Genomic DNA, 18,255 nt, shown 5'->3' on the forward strand with positions numbered 1-18,255 from the left:
AAATTATAGGATTTCAATATTTTCAATTGATAAAACATTTTATGGATGATTGAATTATTTAAAATGTGATTTTGACACTTGGGATTGTGATAATTTATTTTTGTTCAACCATAACACCATGGCTAAAGATATGCAAGCTGTTGTAACATAAGACAAATTGCAATAGGTCCAAATTAGGTTGTTGCAAAGTGTGCTGATGCTGTATACCGTCATTTCAGTCAACACAAGAAATAAGAAAATGTCACTTTGCAGCCTGCAGACTTTGCCACTGTACTAGCAAAACATGGAACATTTGCACAAGCTGAATAGCAGAAATAAATACTTGAACCAGATAAGTTGAACCTCTTAATGTCACAGAATCTGTATAAATCTAATCAAAAATCCCTATCTTAACGCATGCTAGTACCATTCAATCAGTGCCAGTGTTGTACCTCTTGTGATGTCATCAGCACAAAACAAAACTCAGTGCAGGGTTGACCTATCATGCCTTTATAACCTTTGTATTTCTGCTATAGAAATCCATACTTCTATGTCTAAATGTGTTTTTATGGTAAGATTAAAAAGTTACATCACTGGATATTAACTTTTCAGAAAAAGCAACGCGCTGTTACGCTTTAACACACAATTAAAAAACAAAAGGCAGGGAGTTGGTTCGTGTTTCTTGGGTACGCCCCTTCCCCGGCTTTACGCAGCGGGATGAGAGGAGACACGCAGGTACACTGGAGGTGCTCATTAGCAGGAGGTGCAGTTGTTGCTCTTTGAAGCGCAAAAACCCCAGTAGCAGCAACGGACAGAGGAGTTCTGGAAGACAAGGTGGATACGGCGCGGCGCAAGGTGAGGATACATTAGCCTGAAATGGAGTAAATTCAGTTTTGATCGCTTGGTGGTCGCGGATGGATTGTAGAGCGCAGCGATGCGTTTCCTGGTATTTTAAAAGTGATTGTTCTCAAACTGTGGTACACGTACCACTAGTGGTACATGGACTGCCCTTAGTGGAACTCAAGTATTGACGGTTGTGTAGTGGAGGACAGTGATCACTGATGGCTATTCTTTAATTCTCTTGAGTAGAAATTTGGATTTGGATATCAAAACAAACTTCAAAATCAGTTGTTTTGCTTGGTAGTTGGGCTAAATGTTGTTAGCAATGCAAGCTAACAAGATAATTGTCAGATTTTTGTTGTACACAGACACTGCAGCAACATGCTCAGTAAAATAAGTTATTTAAAAAAAATAATGAGATTAAAGTCAACGAAAAAGATTTATTATTTTCTCCAACTTCGCCTCTTGGAAGTATGACCCATATTTTTTAAGATTTATCACAAAAATATCAATTACATTCTTCAATCAGTCATGCAGCGACAATGAACACATTTTTCTGTCTCTTCTCATTTTCAACAACAAACTGAAAAACTTGTATTTCATCTTGCGCCATTTTAAAATGTCCACTAAGGCGAGACTGGAGATTTACTGAGGAGGTTCAAGTTTTACTGCTGCCATTTAAAATCAGGTAATTTTTTCAGCTGTAAGTTTCCAATGCATGGTCTGCTTTAATTATACCAATAAATACAATTAAAAACCAAACAAGGTCAATCATAAGCTGGGCTTCTGTGGAGGGAGGAGCTGATTTGAATTAGAAAGGCAGGATGGCTACTTTAAGAGGAACATTTTAATTGTTAAGGTTTTCTCTCATGACACTGTGTCACTTTCCAACAAAATTGCTTGACAGGGAAGGAGAAGCAACAATTCTCAACAAAAGTAGATTTCCTGCATGTTGGAGATGTTTCTTTGCTCCAACTCAGCTGAATTAGCAGCTGAATTACCTCCTTGTTATGTTGTAAAATTCTGCAGAGGCCTGATTATGAAATATTATGATACAGGAGATGAGTTGGACATCAGCACCGAACTTTAAGAATCGCATAGAAATGTAATTCAATTTCAATTTTGTCCACAAAAAATTTTTCCTGCAAAAGTTAATCTTCAAAACTTTACCTTCCAAAGTTTCCCTGCAAAGATGGCGACCTCCTGTTGACACAAGCTAAAAACAATTAGCAACGTATCGAGTCAAGCGGCTCTTAGCCAATCAAATTAAGTCCCTTTGATCACGTGACACTAGTGCGCTGGGATTCACTGGCGGATTGCTGCCGCCATCATTTTTACTGCCGAATTCAAAACAATAACAATAAAATAATCATGCATAGAATAAAAACTAAACATTATAAATTGAATGGGTAAAAAAAAGTTACAGAAATAAAGTTGGTTAGTTGATTGAGTTAACTAGTTGCTGTGGCTTGTCCGATCATAACCTGTTAACATTTTGGTGCTGACCCGTGACATATGACCCAATTATGACAGACCTGAACCTGCAAACCAGAAGGTAAAGCCATGAAAATCAACATCAAACAAAACACCCCAGGCAGGGAGGGGGGGGGGGGTCAAAATGCATATTTGTGTTTTAGTTATTTTAGTTTGACAGCTGGAGCATAAAAATTGCTCAAAATCCTTGTTTTTATGCAGCTAAAATTATTAAAATTCCTTAAGTTAATTTCCAGGCGATTTTATATGATTTTGTGAATTAATTAAAGCAGAATATTCTTTCTGTTTCTTAAGCAAAGTTGCACAATGTTTTTCTTCAACAGTTCAACTCAACCAATTGAATCTTCTTTGGATTTTATGTGATTTTTTCTGCAACCCTAAATTTCTAAAATTGTGATCCAATTTCAAAGAATTCTACACAACTTTTTCATTTGAACATTTTACATGAATCTAAGTTCAATGTGAAGTTTTTTATATATATATATATATATATATATATATTTTAACCCTCTGTGAGTTTCCCCCTTGCGCTCTGATCCCTCTCTGTGTGTGGTTTCCACCTTGCTTTTGCAACACATTCCACGGGCGTCGGTCTACATTATTATGCCGTGAATTAGAGCTGCACCTTTTAATCAGACAGATGTTGCGCTAAACAAAAGAACTTCCACGCTCGTCTTTGTTGTTTTTAAATGTGGTTATTTTCCGCTGAGTCAACCTACAATAATTGAAATCGTTAGGATGTTTCCCAAAGTAACACGCGCCACAAATACAGGTTGGTTCTCTGGGTTTTCTATGAAGTCTGTTCAAGAAGTAGCACTTCTTCCTAATTACAGTGTACAGTGTGGAGGCACTTTCCGACTCCAGAGTCGTTTAAAATCATCCTTATGGCCCCGCACAAAAGTATTTATACCCTGTGCTGCATCCTGAGTCATTGATATATTTTCTTGTGATTTTATGTGATTGACAAGCACAAGTGTGTATAATTTTTAACTGGAAGAAATCTAACATTAACCAGGGAAACCACATTGCAAAAATACAAAATCTTAGTATTTTTGCTGTAGTTACTACTGCAAATATCTTAGCACACTTGAAATAAGTAACATTTCTCAGCAAGATATAAGAGCTTATATTAAGTAAATAATTTCTTAATATTGATAATAGTATCAGATTCACTGGCTTTTTTTTTTACTTATAACATGGGAAAATGTCTTGTCGTAAGAAGTAATCTGCCAGAAGAACTAGTAATTATTAGGGAATTATTTACTTAAAAGCAGCTTGTATATCTTGCTGAAAAGTTATTTGTAAGTTAGTTTTGTCTTATTTCAAGTGTACTAGAAGTAGACCAAAAATACATGGTAAGATTTTGTGTTTTTGCAGCTCAATTCCCTTTTTAAATTACCTTATTAGTACTTAGCTAGTATTTATTAGCATACTGTGTAATATTGGAAGGTCAGAAAAGACAGTCCAATCCCTACGGTGAAACACGGTGGTGGCAGCATCATGCATTACGATCATAACTCCATTTTTTTGCTTATCGTTCAGATATTAAAGATTTAATAACTATGTGGTTGTAACCCAACTTAAAATGTGAAAAAGTTCATAGTGGTTACTATTACAGTAGCTTTTGATTTGTTTAGAATCTTTTTTGTTTCCCTAAAGCTTTTGACAATCTGATAAAATGGTAAAATAGTTGGAAATCACTCATGTCTTTGAACACTTTATTCTGAAGCACTTCAGTGATCTTGTGACAGGCAAAAACGACACTAGAAAAAGTAACTGGCTGTGCTTAGAAAGCAGAATTAAAAGTATAAACAACATTTTTTCCCCCCTTCCTGACTGGATTACAAAGGTTAAGCAAAGAAAGTTAGCTGAGCTCACAACCCGACCGCATAACTCCATCTGTCAGCTCTGTTTACTTTCTGGTCGTTGTTGGCCACACATTAGAGTTTGAGGAGCTGCAGATTACGTCTGATTAACTCCGGCTGCTGATACGTTCTGGCCATAATATCCTGGCTGCCACTCAGCTGAACACACAGAGGTAGGCAAAGAGGACAGACGTGCCAGGGAGGCCCTGTGTGTGTGTGTGTGTGTGTGTGTGTGTGTGTGTGTGTGTGTGTGTGTGTGTGTGTGTGTGTGTTTCTGAGACAGAGATAGAATTGTGTGCAGGACGGAACGTCGCTTTAAGAGGAGACTCAATGTCTCCGATAGAGATCTGCATAGCGGACGTGGCGACGGCTAGCCGAGGAGACCAGAGACGATAAGCATCGTCACAGGACATGGACGCACCGTGGAAAAACTCTCTGCTACGACCTGATGACAAGAGATTTCATTTTTCTCCACTGGAGAAGCAGTTTAAGACATGCACGCTTGCAGTGGGAGGCAGATGGGCGTGCCTATGTAGAAGGAATATGAACACACACACAGTACACACACCTGTCTTAGAAGTTGGCAGCTTCTTCACAAGCATTCCTCTGGGTCCCTCTGCCATCCACCAGTTCACCAAATTAACCTGTTCAGCTGTATTTCAGTAAAAAAGGGAAGTTCTCCTGAATGAAATATGTTCATGTTATATTTTTATTAGATATGATCCATCAAGTCTGGGGAAAGTTTTTAATAGCGCAAACCCATCTTAGTAAATACAAGACAAAAATCTACTGTGAGTTTGAATAGTTGTACATTTTTTTCCACTTTAAAACCCACAAACTTCAGTGTGTTTTATTGGAATTAAATGTGAAAATCCAACAAGTAGTAGTGTAAGACAAATACGACCAATAAACTAAAACAGTGGTGTTAAATACAGACTTATTTTGTACGTCTTTGCCAGTTATGAATATGTTCAGAGTGATTTTTTTCGGCTCGTTCTTCTGACCCGAACTCGGTCAGATTGGACGGAGAAAATCTTTTCAAGTGTAAAAGGTGTGGTGATGCAGACCCTGTTACTCAGAGACCCCTAAATATAATCCAGTGCCACCAACTATATTTAGAAGTCACATAATTAGCAAATAGTATAAAGAATATCAATTTGTGAAGAACTGAATTTTTTGAGTGCCAAAAATAAAAAATGCTTTTGAAGATAAGAGGGTGAAGTCATTGAGTAGTTTATGGCTTAAACAAGATTTTCAATAAAAATTGGTTAAGATGTAAATATCATCTTCTATAATAGCTTCATTATTTAGGGTTTGTAAGAAACCCAAAGCAAAAAAACACTGTTGATTTTAGTATTCATTAATTCCAAGTCATGTTATTTATTCTTATTAAGATATTGTGGCGATATAGTAAAATGTATTCGTAGTAAAATTGTGTTTTTATTAAGTAGTGTTAGTTGTGCACTTTGTAAAATTTGATTACCGACTCAGAGGAGACAAATACAAAAGCATTTCACTTTTTTCCCTATTTTTATTTAAAAACAAAATTAAATTCTTTCATTTTCAATGCACATTTGTGACCTACATTTTTGTCTGTCTAGAAAACAAATAAATACACACAATGTGGAAAAAGGTCGAGGATACAAGGTCTGCAAGGTGCTGTTTACACTAACTCACCAATTAAATGCCTGTTTCACACGCATTCCTCAGAACTCCTTCCCCCAAGCTTATCAGATTCAACCTTCTTCCCGCTTTACGGCCTAGTCAAAACAATTTCATGTGCTTACTCTTGTTTTTTAGTGGGTGAAATGTTGTAAGCAGTCAGCTTTGATTGCTGAAATTGTTTTTTTCACACATGAAGGGAGATGAAATGATTTGGTTAATTTTACTTGTAGATTTCATTGAGAAAGTCATGCTAATAGTACTGTGATGGTTTCAGAAAGAACAAAAACATTTATTTTATGTTTATTTCTCTGAGCTTTCATCATGTTTTCTTGTTTGTGACTGCAGGTGTCCCAACATGTACCGTGACATGAACGCTGTCCTTCTGTTCATTTTCCTGCTCCTTCAAGGTTGGTTGATGGATTATAATGTTTTACATGTTATTATTGTCTGGTATCCTAACGGAGGAATGGTTTACATCATGGACGTCACTGATGTCCACTGATGTGGACGTCACTGATGTCCACTGATGTGGACGTCACTGATGTCCACTGATGTGGACGTCACCATCAGTGATGTCACTGATGGTGACAATCTTCTGAAGAACAGGAGAAATAATCTGCAACTTCAAGATGTGTATTTGGCCCAAATAGTGGAATTGCTTCTTCTGCATGCTATCATGCGCTAAAGAGTAATAAATGTTTGATTTTGGATGTTTTTCATCAAATCATAAAAGAAGTGCATATGTACAAACCCAATTTACTCTGATACCACAAAATAAAATCTAGTACAACAATGCCCTTCCTGATTAAATCACCCAATTAGTAAACAGAATCATGTCGGAGCATAGTAAAGAACAAACAGCATCATGAAGACCAAGAAAAAAACCAAAGTAGGTCAGGAATAAAGTTTGATGCTGGGATAGGTCATACAACAAAATCATTAAAGACTGCATCACATTTCAGATGATTTCCTGCACGTTTATTGTTTTCCGAGAAAAAAAAGAGTCAGTTTTCTTTGCTGTTAGCTAGTGTGCTACCTTTACCTTCCCTCAACTGAGCAACATTTTTGATATCAAGATGTGCAAAGAAGTTACAGAAGTGACAAAGCAACATTTTGCCTCATCTTCGCAGCTCCAGAAGTATTCAATATTGGTATTTGCCTGAGGGAAAAGGAGGGATTTAGAGCCGAATATAATCTTGAAGTTGTTTTAAAAAATGACAGCTTTAGCAGCAGGTATAGAATTTATGGTGGGTCATTTGAAGACTTTGAACTTTTCAAAACCAGACCCTCTTCTGTGAGTCTGCTGCCAACATAGAAATAATTCAGATCTAGAAAATTGGATGTAGGACAAAGGTGTTTTTTTTAAAGGTAAAACTGTAGAGCACAAAGTTCCCAGACTTACGTGGAATTGATGTGAAATCCACTGCAATTATTTCTGCAGACATTAAAGACACAAGAGGACAGACGGTGAACAGACAAGCTTTTTGTTCTGAGCTCTGAGGCCTCACTGACCGTGACAAAGCTGCCCGCCGCGGCCCCTGAGCTTCCACTTTGAATGATGTTGGAATCGGGGTCAGTGTGGGGAAGAGGTCGGAGCCGCTGCTGGTGGTGCTTCCCTCTAACTGTCGCTGGCTCTTCTAGTCACCTGAACTGATGGTTTATGGCATTTTAGGAAGACTAATGTCATGGACAGTGCAGTCAGACATTATTATTATTGTCATCATGACTGTTATGTAATGTGTTTTCTTTCCTTTTACCACTAGCCGCTAGCTCAGTTATACTCCTTTTTATTAGTTCCTTGCTTTTCCCGCTGTTGGATCTTTGTCTTTGTTCATTGTTCTGGGCTTTTCTCCAAGTCGTCCCCGTTATTCAGGCTGTTTTTCTAGACTTCCTGTGTTTTCAGCCACACTTTGGTTTCTGTTTGATTGTTTTGAGTTTGATTAGTTTTTCACCTGCATACCCTTAAGAAACAAAATTATATGGCAGTTTATGGGAAAATATCATTTAGGTCTGTCGGAAAAGAATATGTTGGTAATCGAGTACGGAATATATTTACGATTATCCGAGGAATCGGATCTCTCGCTCCCTGCTTCTCTTTGCCATTCCTACCGTTCGCTCCAAAACTGTGACGACACGATTCAGATGCCGCAAAACCAACCATCGCACCACAAAATTCAACAATCCTTATTCAGACCTCAACAAATTTGACACAAAAACTCCAAGACAGTGTTTTTGTGTCACCATTTTGGGGAAATGGTGGTTCAGACACAAATATCTAATGAGTTTTAATTCTATATTACATGTTCAAATTAAAGTTTGATTTTTATCCTTACCTTTATGTCCCATGTCCCTCCCAGTCACACAGGCGGCCTCTGTGCAGGAGATCCAGACCAGCCATGAGAACATAGCAAAAATCAACTCGGCAGCAGAAAGTGAGTATTTAATGCAGTAAAAATATAAAAATATGTGGTGAATGTTAAACCTTTAAATGTAGAGAACAAAACGTGGAGGTTGAGCTGAATGGCATCCAATTAAAATGCCATTTGTAGAGAAGTTTGAAAGTTTTGAACATGCAAGAACAAAACCAAAACCGCATCTCAAATTCAAAAGTAAGCAACAAGTAAAAAAAAATACAGAAAGAGGCATTCAAGTTTAGATGAGAGACAAAAACAGGGCCAGCGATTTCTCCCTCTGCTCCATCGTTCAGGTGACTCTTGACACCTTCATCTGTCGTCAAATAAGAATAATTCATTCAGTTTTTCTGGCTTTTGTGCTGCTATTTGTTTTATTTAATAAATAAGCTGATTTGGGTCAATAAAAACATATTTAAGAAAATAAAAGTGTATCTACAAAATCTACTGGAAAATACTTTTTGTGAATTAAACTTAGTACAGCATTGAAAGCTCTGATCATACTGTTAAGATTAGCTCTATTTATATAATTAAAACTACTGAAACATGTGAAAATTGATTCAAAAGTGAATTTAATGAGCAAAATGTCCCAGTGGCCTCGATGTTGAAGACTCTCTTTACCGCCAGCAGCACAATAACGGCAGCGTTTCGGCTCACTGGACCGTGAAACGAACACGAATGTGTGAGGAAGTTGATTTAATGCAGGAATGTCTACATGGAAACTACTTTTGTGTGTTTTTTGTGTTCATGGGAAGTGATGCAGTGCTCAGCAGTCTTAGACGTCCTCTTCCTCATGGACGGCTCCTACAGCATCGGGAAGGGGACCTTCGAGAGGGCCAAGCATTACGCAGTCAAGCTTTGTGAAGCCCTGACCGTTGCTCCGGATAAGGTTTGCTTCCCATCCAAACTTTGTTTACTTCCTCATGCTCTACATCAAAATTGATCAACATCCCTTTTTTTTTTGCTCTGGATGGGTGCAGGTGCGAGTCGGTTTGATTCAGTTTGGCTCCGTTCCTCGCCTCGAGTTTTCTTTGGACTCGTTCTCCACCAAGCAGGAGCTGAAGAAGCACCTGAAGAAGATTTCATACAGGTGTGTGAAAACCTCTGGTTTGCCTCCGTTCCTTCCCTAGAAGCAAAGATAGCAGCTGAGTTGGAGGAAGTAAGAGTCCTCACTCTGTTCTTTTTTTTTTTTTTGTGTCGCCAGCAAGCAGCCACACATTCATTTGGCATTTTTCCAATTACAAAAGTCTTTTTTTTTTTGTTTTTGTCAAGAAAACGATCTATGTTCTGGTATCTGAGCCTCATGGTTCCTGTTGACGCATATTCACATGCTGATGTGTCTTTTTGTTCACTGAAGGCGGCCTGTTCTTTTTTTCAAACATTCACTCCTGCTTTTTGGAAGAAAATAGCTTTTATTGGACACCTGTTTGTTTTGGGTTCTGTGTGGTTGGCCTGATTTTTGCTATTTTGTCGTGATACGTAACCATGGCAACAGCATGGTTTAACACCAGGGAGCAGCTGATCCATGTGGGAAAACCTGAATTTATTGAATTTCCCTTTTGGGATAAAAAAAAAAGTATTTTTGAATTTAAACTTGATTAATTCTGTTTAAACCGTTCTCTTCTCAGAGGAGGCAGCACCCAGACGGGCCAGGCTCTGAAATACGTCCTGAAGAAAGGTTTTCCGGGCGGCCGTAACTCCTCCAGCGTCCCGCGCGTCGCCATCCTCCTGTCCGACGGCCGGTCTCAGGGCAGCGTGGTCCAGGCCGCTGCACAGCTGAAGCAGACGGGCGTCGTTTTGTTTGCCGTCGGTTTGCGGTACCCAAAGTAAGGATAATGATTATTTATTAATCATCATCATAAAAAAAGTCATTTTTTTTAAACCTTTCCACACACAAGTACAAAAGAAACACACACTATGCTTAAAAAAAACATAACGAAAAAAGCAAAAAACAAGATAAAACTAATAGAGAAATATTTAAATTTCTGTCCAAAGAAAAGAGCACAAAGTGTAAATCAGAAAAAAGTGTAGAATCTTTCCTGTGTATTTTTCTCAACTTTTATCAGTGTGTCTGTAGAAAAACTCATAAAAGAAAACATAATCAAACCTTCATTTTTATATTTTTACTTATTTAAATAGTGAAAAACAAAGATTTAACTCCTCACAACACACCTGAACAGCTGTGCTTCTTGCTTTTGGTTTTTTTTTAAAACAAACCTTTCTCTCTTATCTAAAAGTTTTCCTTTAATTTTAAACCACTTCTATATTCACCTTGGAAAGAGATCACTGCAAGCTTTGCACATGATCATAAAGTTTTATGTGGTGTAAAAAATATTCAACTAGTTGGAGGAAAATAACCATCGCGTGCAAAGACACTTTCAAGGACGTGCGATAATTTGCGATGAAGTTTCAAAACCAGCTAACTCGGTTTGTTTCACAGATGGGAAGAGTTGCACTCTCTTGCCAGTGAGCCAGTGGAAAGTCACGTCTTCTTGGCCGATCACTTCCACGACGCCGTTAACGGCTTGTCCACGACGCTGAGCACGCTGTCTTTCTGCAGCGCTACACCGGCAGGTGGGAGTCGTTTCCGAATATGAATCACTACAGACCTTTCCCTTCACTTGGTTGGGTTTGATCCGTCGTTGCGTTTCCTCCCTTTCATCAACCGATCCTCGGTGTTTCGCCTCTCTCGCTCGTCGTGTCCCGTCTTGTCCTGCAGGCTGTCAGGCCGAGTCCTTCCCCTGTGAGAGGAAGACACTGGAGACGGTGAAAGAGCTGCAGGGGAATTTCATGTGCTGGAAAGGCTCCAAGGGATATTCCCCATACACGTCTCTCTGCCCGTTCTACAGGCAAGAATGAAAACTTTTTTCACTCAAATAAAAATAATTTTAAAAACTCTTCACAGTTTGATTTTTGTTGAGAACCGTAATTATAGGCTTGAAAAATATTTCTGGTTATTCCTTAAAATTTCAAGAAAAGTCATCTGTAATTGTGTGTTGGAACGAAAAGGATAAATTATTTAAGCAGTTTTATAAATAAAAATTGTGTTTCTATTCAGCCTTCATAATAAAATCCACTAATTAATTGCTTTTGAGCCTCTGACTAAGTGTCTTTAGTCAGAGGCTTCTCCAAATTCACTGTAACACAGACTGCTACAAGACATCTTTCCTGCCATTACCATCTACAATAACTCTGAAGAATTTGAGTTAATACGAGTTTCAACATTTAATCCCCATCTGGGATCAATAAATTGTTTGTGAATTGAATTAATTCAAAAGTCAAAGTTCGTTTTTTCCAGGGGCCCTATTCTCCTTCCGTAGAAACTTTCTGCTTTAACTAATCAAAGTGTACCTGTTTTGCAGGTACAGTAAAGTTTACAAGACACACCAGACCGTCTGCCATAGGACCGTTTGTTCAGGTGAACTTATCCTCTCCTTCCTTTGCCTCCTGCTGCTGTTTACCCTCCTCGATGGTGCTGACCTTCTCCTCATCATCACTAGATCCCTGCGACTCTCAGCCCTGTCTCAACGGGGGAACCTGTGTATCACAAGGTCTAGAGCGCTACCACTGTGTGTGTCCACCGGGCTATGGATCAGACCCACACTGTGGTCAGTAAAATCCCGGGCTCAGAGTCTTTTGTTATCAAACTAATTTAACCATAAATCCTTAGAGGTGGGTGAAGTACCTGAAGATTGTAACACTATGTCAACGTATTTTTACTCAAGTAAAAGTAGAAAGTACCCAATATTTGGTAAAAATATTTAGAAATTACATAATCTAATGGACCAAAATATAAAGTTAAGTGGAAATTTTGGTATTCTAAGGATAAATATGATAATAATTCATGTATCAGAAAATAACAAAATCAGAAAAAATATTTTTTTTCCAAATCGGTTTCTTTCAATAAAAAAAAAAAAAAAAAAAAAGCTTAAAAAACTTTTACAAAAACTGCAGGTGTGTGTCTGGTGAATGTTTGGTTAAAACACGTCTGTTTTTCATTCAGTGGGTAGAAAACTAAGAGAAGCGATACGTCATAATTAAATGACTCGAGTAAAAGTAAAAAGAGCAGCCCCGTAAAAAAGTTACTCAAATAAAAGTAACTAGTTACTTCTGACCTCTGATGCTTCCCCAGCTCCTGCTTTGTCCTTGGACTGCTCCATTGATTTGCTTTTCCTGCTGGAGGGCTCTGCGACGCTCACTTTAGAGGGCTTCCTCCGTCTCAAATCCTTCCTGAAGCGCTTCCTGCAGGCCGTCATCGGCTCCGACAGCCCCAGTAAAGTCGGCCTGGCCGTGTTCGGCGGGGAGACCAGAGTGGAAGCCCAGGTTGGGAGATTTAACGGAAACACCCGGAATCTCCTGAAGGCTGTGGATGCTCTGCAACCACCTGGCGGTTTGACCCTGACGGGCCAGGCGCTCCGACATGTGACCCGTCACGGCTTCGTGAGCGAGCCGGTGTTCGCCGACGTCTCGGATGACCTCCCCCGCGTGGTGGTGCTGCTCGCCGCCACACCTGCTGCTGATGACGTGGTGGAGGCCTCAAAATATGCGCGAGACAGAGAGATCTTCTTGATAGGGGTCGGGCCGGAAAGACTGAAGGCGGAGCTGAATAATATCACAGGAAATCCTCAGAGAACTCTGACGTACTCGTCGCCGGACAGGCTCATCGGGAAGATACCGGAGCTGAAGGCCAAGATCTGCAGCGTCGACACGCAAGGTAAACGCTGCCCAGAAAGGTAAAGATGTGCAAAAAGCCTAGACATGTTCTGTTTTTTTTTGGGGGGGGGGGGAAATTTAGAAACGTAACTTTTATTTATTAAACTTTTATTAAAAAATATGTTTTTTGCTTATTTATTTAAAACTCTCATCATGTCATGACAGTGTGGTATGAAACGCATGATCTGTGAAGAAAAAAAAAAATGTTCCTCTGCCTTCTCCCAGTGCTAACTACAGAAACCACCAATCAGAGCCTGGAGGAGTCTCAGCGTTGTCAATCATGCTTCAGTACGCGCTGCTCACACCCTCAACTTTGCTCTCTACGATGCTTCAGGTTATTCCTGACATCACAGCATGACACAAATGCTAAGCTAGTTAATGGCCATTAGCACATTTAGCAGCGTCTACATGAGCATGATTGGCAGCTTTAACACCTTCCTTCTGGCTCTGATTGGCTGTATCTAACTGGGAGTGATGCTTTTCTACATACAGCAGTGGCAGCACTAAGAGGAGGTGGAGGAGCTAGTTTGTTTTTTTCCAGATTTTCTGTACATTCTGCCGTTAAACTGGGTTAAATATGCAAAAAATAAATAAATTAAATAACATTTTTATAAGATACATGATGCAGCTTTAAGTCCAGATAAAATCAGTGTTATTAATCTCAAGCATTTCACAGCAACCTCCACATTGTTTCACATGTTTCACTGCTGGTAAACATATGAATAAACATATATATTTCTAATGTACTGAATATGGGGTGACACTGATTTAATGTTTAATCCATTGATTCCAGCTTGCGAACAGTTTTGTACTCGAGTCTCCCCTCAGTTTTCCATTTCTAGCTACATAAACTTTGTAGGTAGAAGGTTTGTGTATTCATGTTTATATTAAATGCTCCATCTTTTGTTTCCAGGATGTCTGGGTCAGGCGGTAGACCTGGTGTTCGCCCTGGATGCCTCCGTTGGAGTCGGCCGCGAGAACTTTGCCACGCTGCAGGACTTTGTGCGAAGCATCTCCGTCCAGTTTGACGTAAACCGCGACGTGGCTCAGGTCGCCCTGGTGGCCTACAACCGCAGAGCCACCACCGTTTTTGGCCTCGACGAGCACGAGTCCGGCTCTGCCATCCTCAAGGCCGTGGGGGAAGCCAGCTACATGGGCGGCGGGGTGTCGACCGGCGCGGCGTTGCTCCACATCTACTCCAAAGTCCTGACCGTAGCCAACGGCGCCAGGCCAGGCGTCAACAAGGCCGTGGTGGTGGTGACCGACGGCTCGGGCGGGGACGATGCCGTCGTCCCGGCTCAGAAGATAAGAGACAGCGGAGTTTCGGTTTTTGTGGTCGGCATTGGAGACATGCAGAGAGACAAAGTGTTGATGATCTCAGGTTCTGAGGAGTACATGATTTCTGCACCAAGTTATGAGGATCTCAAGTACTTTGAGGACGTGCTGGTTCAGATGGTGTGCTCAGGTAAAAATACTGAAAACCATTTGTTCACCTTAAGCTGCTAAAACAGATCTGATCTAATCACTATTATTGAATTTTGCATGATTAATTCTTGAAGCTATAAAGCCTCATGCAGCTCTACCCTCCCTCCACTGTGGCTCTAACAAAACAGAAACAGAAAACGGAAATGTTTTTGATTATGGACGCAATAAGCAGTTTTTCTGCAAGTTCTTATGCAAAAACTACAATAATATCTACAACAGGCATGAAACTATACCTATTTTTCTTCATTTTCCACCTAAAAATGCCAAGTTACTTGCTTTTCTGATCTGCTTGCATGAAAATAGTCGTTTTGTTTTTGTCAGAGGTGAGGAAACCTGTGAACCTGTGCAAGCCAAACCCGTGTATGCATGACGGCATCTGCGTCCTCTCAGGAGCCAGCTTCAGGTGTCGGTGCCACGGCTATGAAGGGCCACACTGCCAAAGACGTAAGTGCTGCTAACACTGCAAAAAACCCCGACTAAATCTTTTTTTTGATCTAGTTTCTAATGCAAATATCTCAGTACACTTGAAGTAAGACAAAACTAACAAGTAAGGAGCTTGTTTTTAGTTAATAATCTGTTTAAATTTATTAAAAAAGTAGCCAAATCATTTCACTTAAACGTGGAAAAGAATCGGTGAAATGATCTTTTAGTGGAACTAGTACTTTTTTTAAATCAGTATTGAGGAATTATTGACTTAAATGAATCTACTGAAAAGTTACTTGTAAGTTAGTTGGGTCTTATTTCAAGTGTACTATTTGTACTAGAAACTACCGGTAGGCAAAAAATATTTGGAAAGATTTTGTGTTTTTGCAGTGAATGAACTTCTTAATTATTTCTCAAATTCTTCAACATATTATATATAAGAGTGAGTAGAGTTTTGAAGTGGTGGCGTCACGTGTAAAGGGTCAATAACTCATCTGGAAATGGAAAATACTTCAAATTCCCGACTCCTCCAGATTATATATGTGTTGGACTTTAATATACTGTTGATAGTTTATAAATCACTGAACGGTTTAGCACCACAATACATTAAAGATCTGTTATTGCTGTACCAACCGTCTAGACCCTTCAGATCTTCTGGTTCTGCTCTGCATCCCCAGAACCAGAACCAGACGAGGAGAAGCAGCATTCAGCTTCTACGCACCACTAATTTGGAACAAACTTCCAGAAAACTGTAAAACAGCTGAAACACTGGGTGCCTTTAAATCTCTACTTAAAACCCACCTGTTTAGAGTTGCTTATGGCTAAATTAGGGTTAGAGTGCCGGTTTTGATGTCTTCTATGTTTTTATCTTTACTTTTTATTTATTTATTCTGTTTACGTTTTAATGATGTAAAGCCCATCAGAAAATGTCCTAGTTAAACAACGTTTAACTAAAGTCCTACGAGGTTTAGAGTCCCAGTTGCAACTAAAAACCTAGGTGTGAGAACCCTTGTTAGATGGCGTTCTAACTAAAACTCTGAGGTTTTAATGTTTTTATCGTTTTTGTTTTAAGGGCTGCACAGTGGCGCAGTTGGTAGAGCTGTTGCCTTGCAGCAAGAAGGCTCTGGGTTCGATTCCCGGCCCCGGTCTTTCTGCATGGAGTTTGCATGTTCTCCCTGTGCATGGTGGGTTTTCTCCAGGTACTCCAGTTTCCTCCCACAGTCCAAAAACATGACTGTCAGGTTAATTGGCCTCTCCAAATTGCCCCTAGGTGTGAGTGTGTGTGTGCATGGTTGTGTGTCTCTATGTTGCCCTGCGACAGACTGGCGAAGTGTCCAGGGTGACCCCGCCTCTCGCCCGGTACGCTAGCTGGAGATGCACCAGCAACCCTCCCGACCCCACCGAGGGACAAGGGTGTAAAGAAAATGGATGGATGGATGTTTTTGTTTTAATCTTTTTTAAAATCTTTTCTCTTTCTCACTGTTTACATGCTGTTTTTATTTTAATTATGTAAAGCACTTTGAAATGCCTTGCTGCTGAAATGTGCTATACAAATAAAATGTTATTGATTGATTGATGGAGCTAAAACTTTTGGCCTTGACTGCAGATATGAAGACCTGCTCTGCGCTTTTCTTTCTTTTCAGGAAGCGGTAAAAACTCATCCAGAGGGGATGTTCCAAAGCCTGCTGGTCTGAGGAAGAAGAGCAGACAGAGGAAGAGCCACCAGGAACTCCTGCGTCGTTACAAACTTCACCGCCGGAGACACGCTGCCTGACGACACAAAAAAACACACAAAACCAGGGATGTTTTTGGAGTACGGGAAAACCTGATGTTTACTTTTTTAGTATTTAAAGTTGGACTTTTTGTAAAGTTTTTTTTATCCCTTTATGTACTGACTGAATAATAATTGTGCTGTTTAAAAATATAAACTCTGTTAATAACATCACCTGTGTCCTGATTTTGTTCCTAACCCCAAACTTCACCTCAGCTCAGGCAGTCACGACGGAGCGTCATCCCAACTTTACACAACATAATTATGGCTGGATAAATATAAATAACCACTTCTTATTATGACTGTTAAACGTTTAAATATGGTTGGCTTTCTGGCACAGACCTGATTTACAGCGACGGTCCACAAAATGTCAGCAGGGTTCAGGTCACAGCTTTGGGGCGGCCATTAACAAAATGTGATGTGCGAGTTTGTACCCCACATTTCTGTCTGTTTCCCCCAACAATTAGTTTAGTAATTGATTATTCTATTAATCGAATAAAAAAATAAACATTACACAGTTTTATTTAGCCACTTACGCCTTTTTTATACAGTACTAGAAGATGCAACTAAACAAATAATTTAAGTAAATTTTTAACTAAGAAACTAAACATTTTATTGTCTGAAATGTAGCATTTCTTCAGTGAATTTGACCCAGGTGAAGCTAAAACTACAGTGGTGTGAAAAAGTGTTTGCCCCCTTCCTCATTCCCTGTTTTTTTGCATGTTTGTCACACTTAAGTGTTTCGGAACATCAAACCCATTTAAACAATAGTCAAGAACAACACAAGTAAACACAAAATGCAATTTGTAATTGAAGGTGTTTATTATTAAAGGAGAAAAAAAATCCAAACCATCATGGCCCTGTGTGAAAAGTGATTGCCCCCCTGTTAAAATATACTATAACTGTGGTTTTTAACACCTGAGTTCAATTTCTCTAGCCACACCCAGGCCTGATTATTGCCACACCTATTTTCAATCAAGACATCACTTAAATGGGAGCCGCCTGACACAGTAAAGTCCACCAAAAGATCCTTAAAAGCTACACATCATGCTGAGATCCAAAGAAATTCAGGAACAATTGAGAAAGAAAGTAATTAAGATCTATCAGACTGATAGATCTTAATTACTTTCTTTCTCAATTGTGACTTTAAAGTAAACAGGAAAAATGCAAAATATTTTGTATTTTGTCCCTAATATTTCAGGCAGGGTAAAAGCTACAATGGTGCTGACACCAGAAAACCATTCTATGACATCTTACCTTTACAGAGGTACCAAAAGTTTCTTATTAAATCTAATAGCTGTGAGGCTATAAGTGATTTACTTTTGTGTGTTTTTGTCAGGCGGAAATTTATTTATACCCCTTAGTGTGTAAGAGGTTAAGTGTGACAAACATGCAAAAAAACAGGAAATAAGGAAGGGGGCAAACTCTTTTTCACACCACTGTATATTTAGAGAAAATTGTGTTTTCCTCTAAAATGGAAAATTTATATAGGGTTTGTAAAGTTTAAATATTGAGAGCTTTTGAAAAATAAAACAGCAACTGTTTGAGACAAACTGTCTAGTTTTTGTCAAACAAGATTGAAAACATAACATTAAAAACAAGCAGTGTG

General features: G+C 39.2%; 1 protein-coding gene and 1 long non-coding RNA gene across 3 annotated transcripts; one reads left to right on the plus strand and one right to left on the minus strand.

The window, feature by feature from the left end:
* Nucleotides 1-643: 643 nt before the first annotated feature.
* vwa2 (von Willebrand factor A domain containing 2) lies at nt 644-16,817 on the plus strand. Of its 2 annotated transcripts, XM_008436690.3 has the most exons (14): nt 644-834; nt 6,189-6,250; nt 8,201-8,275; nt 9,010-9,143; nt 9,235-9,344; nt 9,883-10,080; nt 10,695-10,828; nt 10,974-11,103; nt 11,617-11,672; nt 11,755-11,862; nt 12,387-12,968; nt 13,881-14,432; nt 14,774-14,896; nt 16,519-16,817. In XM_008436690.3, exons 2-14 carry the CDS (start codon nt 6,199-6,201, stop codon nt 16,647-16,649), a joined length of 2,385 nt encoding a protein of 794 aa, XP_008434912.1. In that variant the 5' UTR covers nt 644-834; nt 6,189-6,198; the 3' UTR covers nt 16,650-16,817. The 2 variants fall into 2 exon arrangements, with proteins under 2 accessions (XP_008434912.1, XP_008434914.1); XM_008436692.3 differs by lacking the exons at nt 10,695-10,828; nt 10,974-11,103.
* Nucleotides 6,807-8,192, minus strand: LOC103481290 (uncharacterized). The gene is made up of 2 exons (XR_536258.2): nt 7,246-8,192; nt 6,807-7,002 (listed from the first exon to the last, which is right to left on the minus strand). It is a non-coding gene; the product is annotated as an uncharacterized LOC103481290 (long non-coding RNA).
* Nucleotides 16,818-18,255: the final 1,438 nt, after the last annotated feature.

This window comes from Poecilia reticulata, chromosome 19 (genome assembly GCF_904066995.2).
Source record: "Poecilia reticulata chromosome 19, P_reticulata-male-v2, whole genome shotgun sequence".
In the NCBI taxonomy this organism is placed as follows: Eukaryota; Metazoa; Chordata; class Actinopteri; order Cyprinodontiformes; family Poeciliidae; genus Poecilia; species Poecilia reticulata.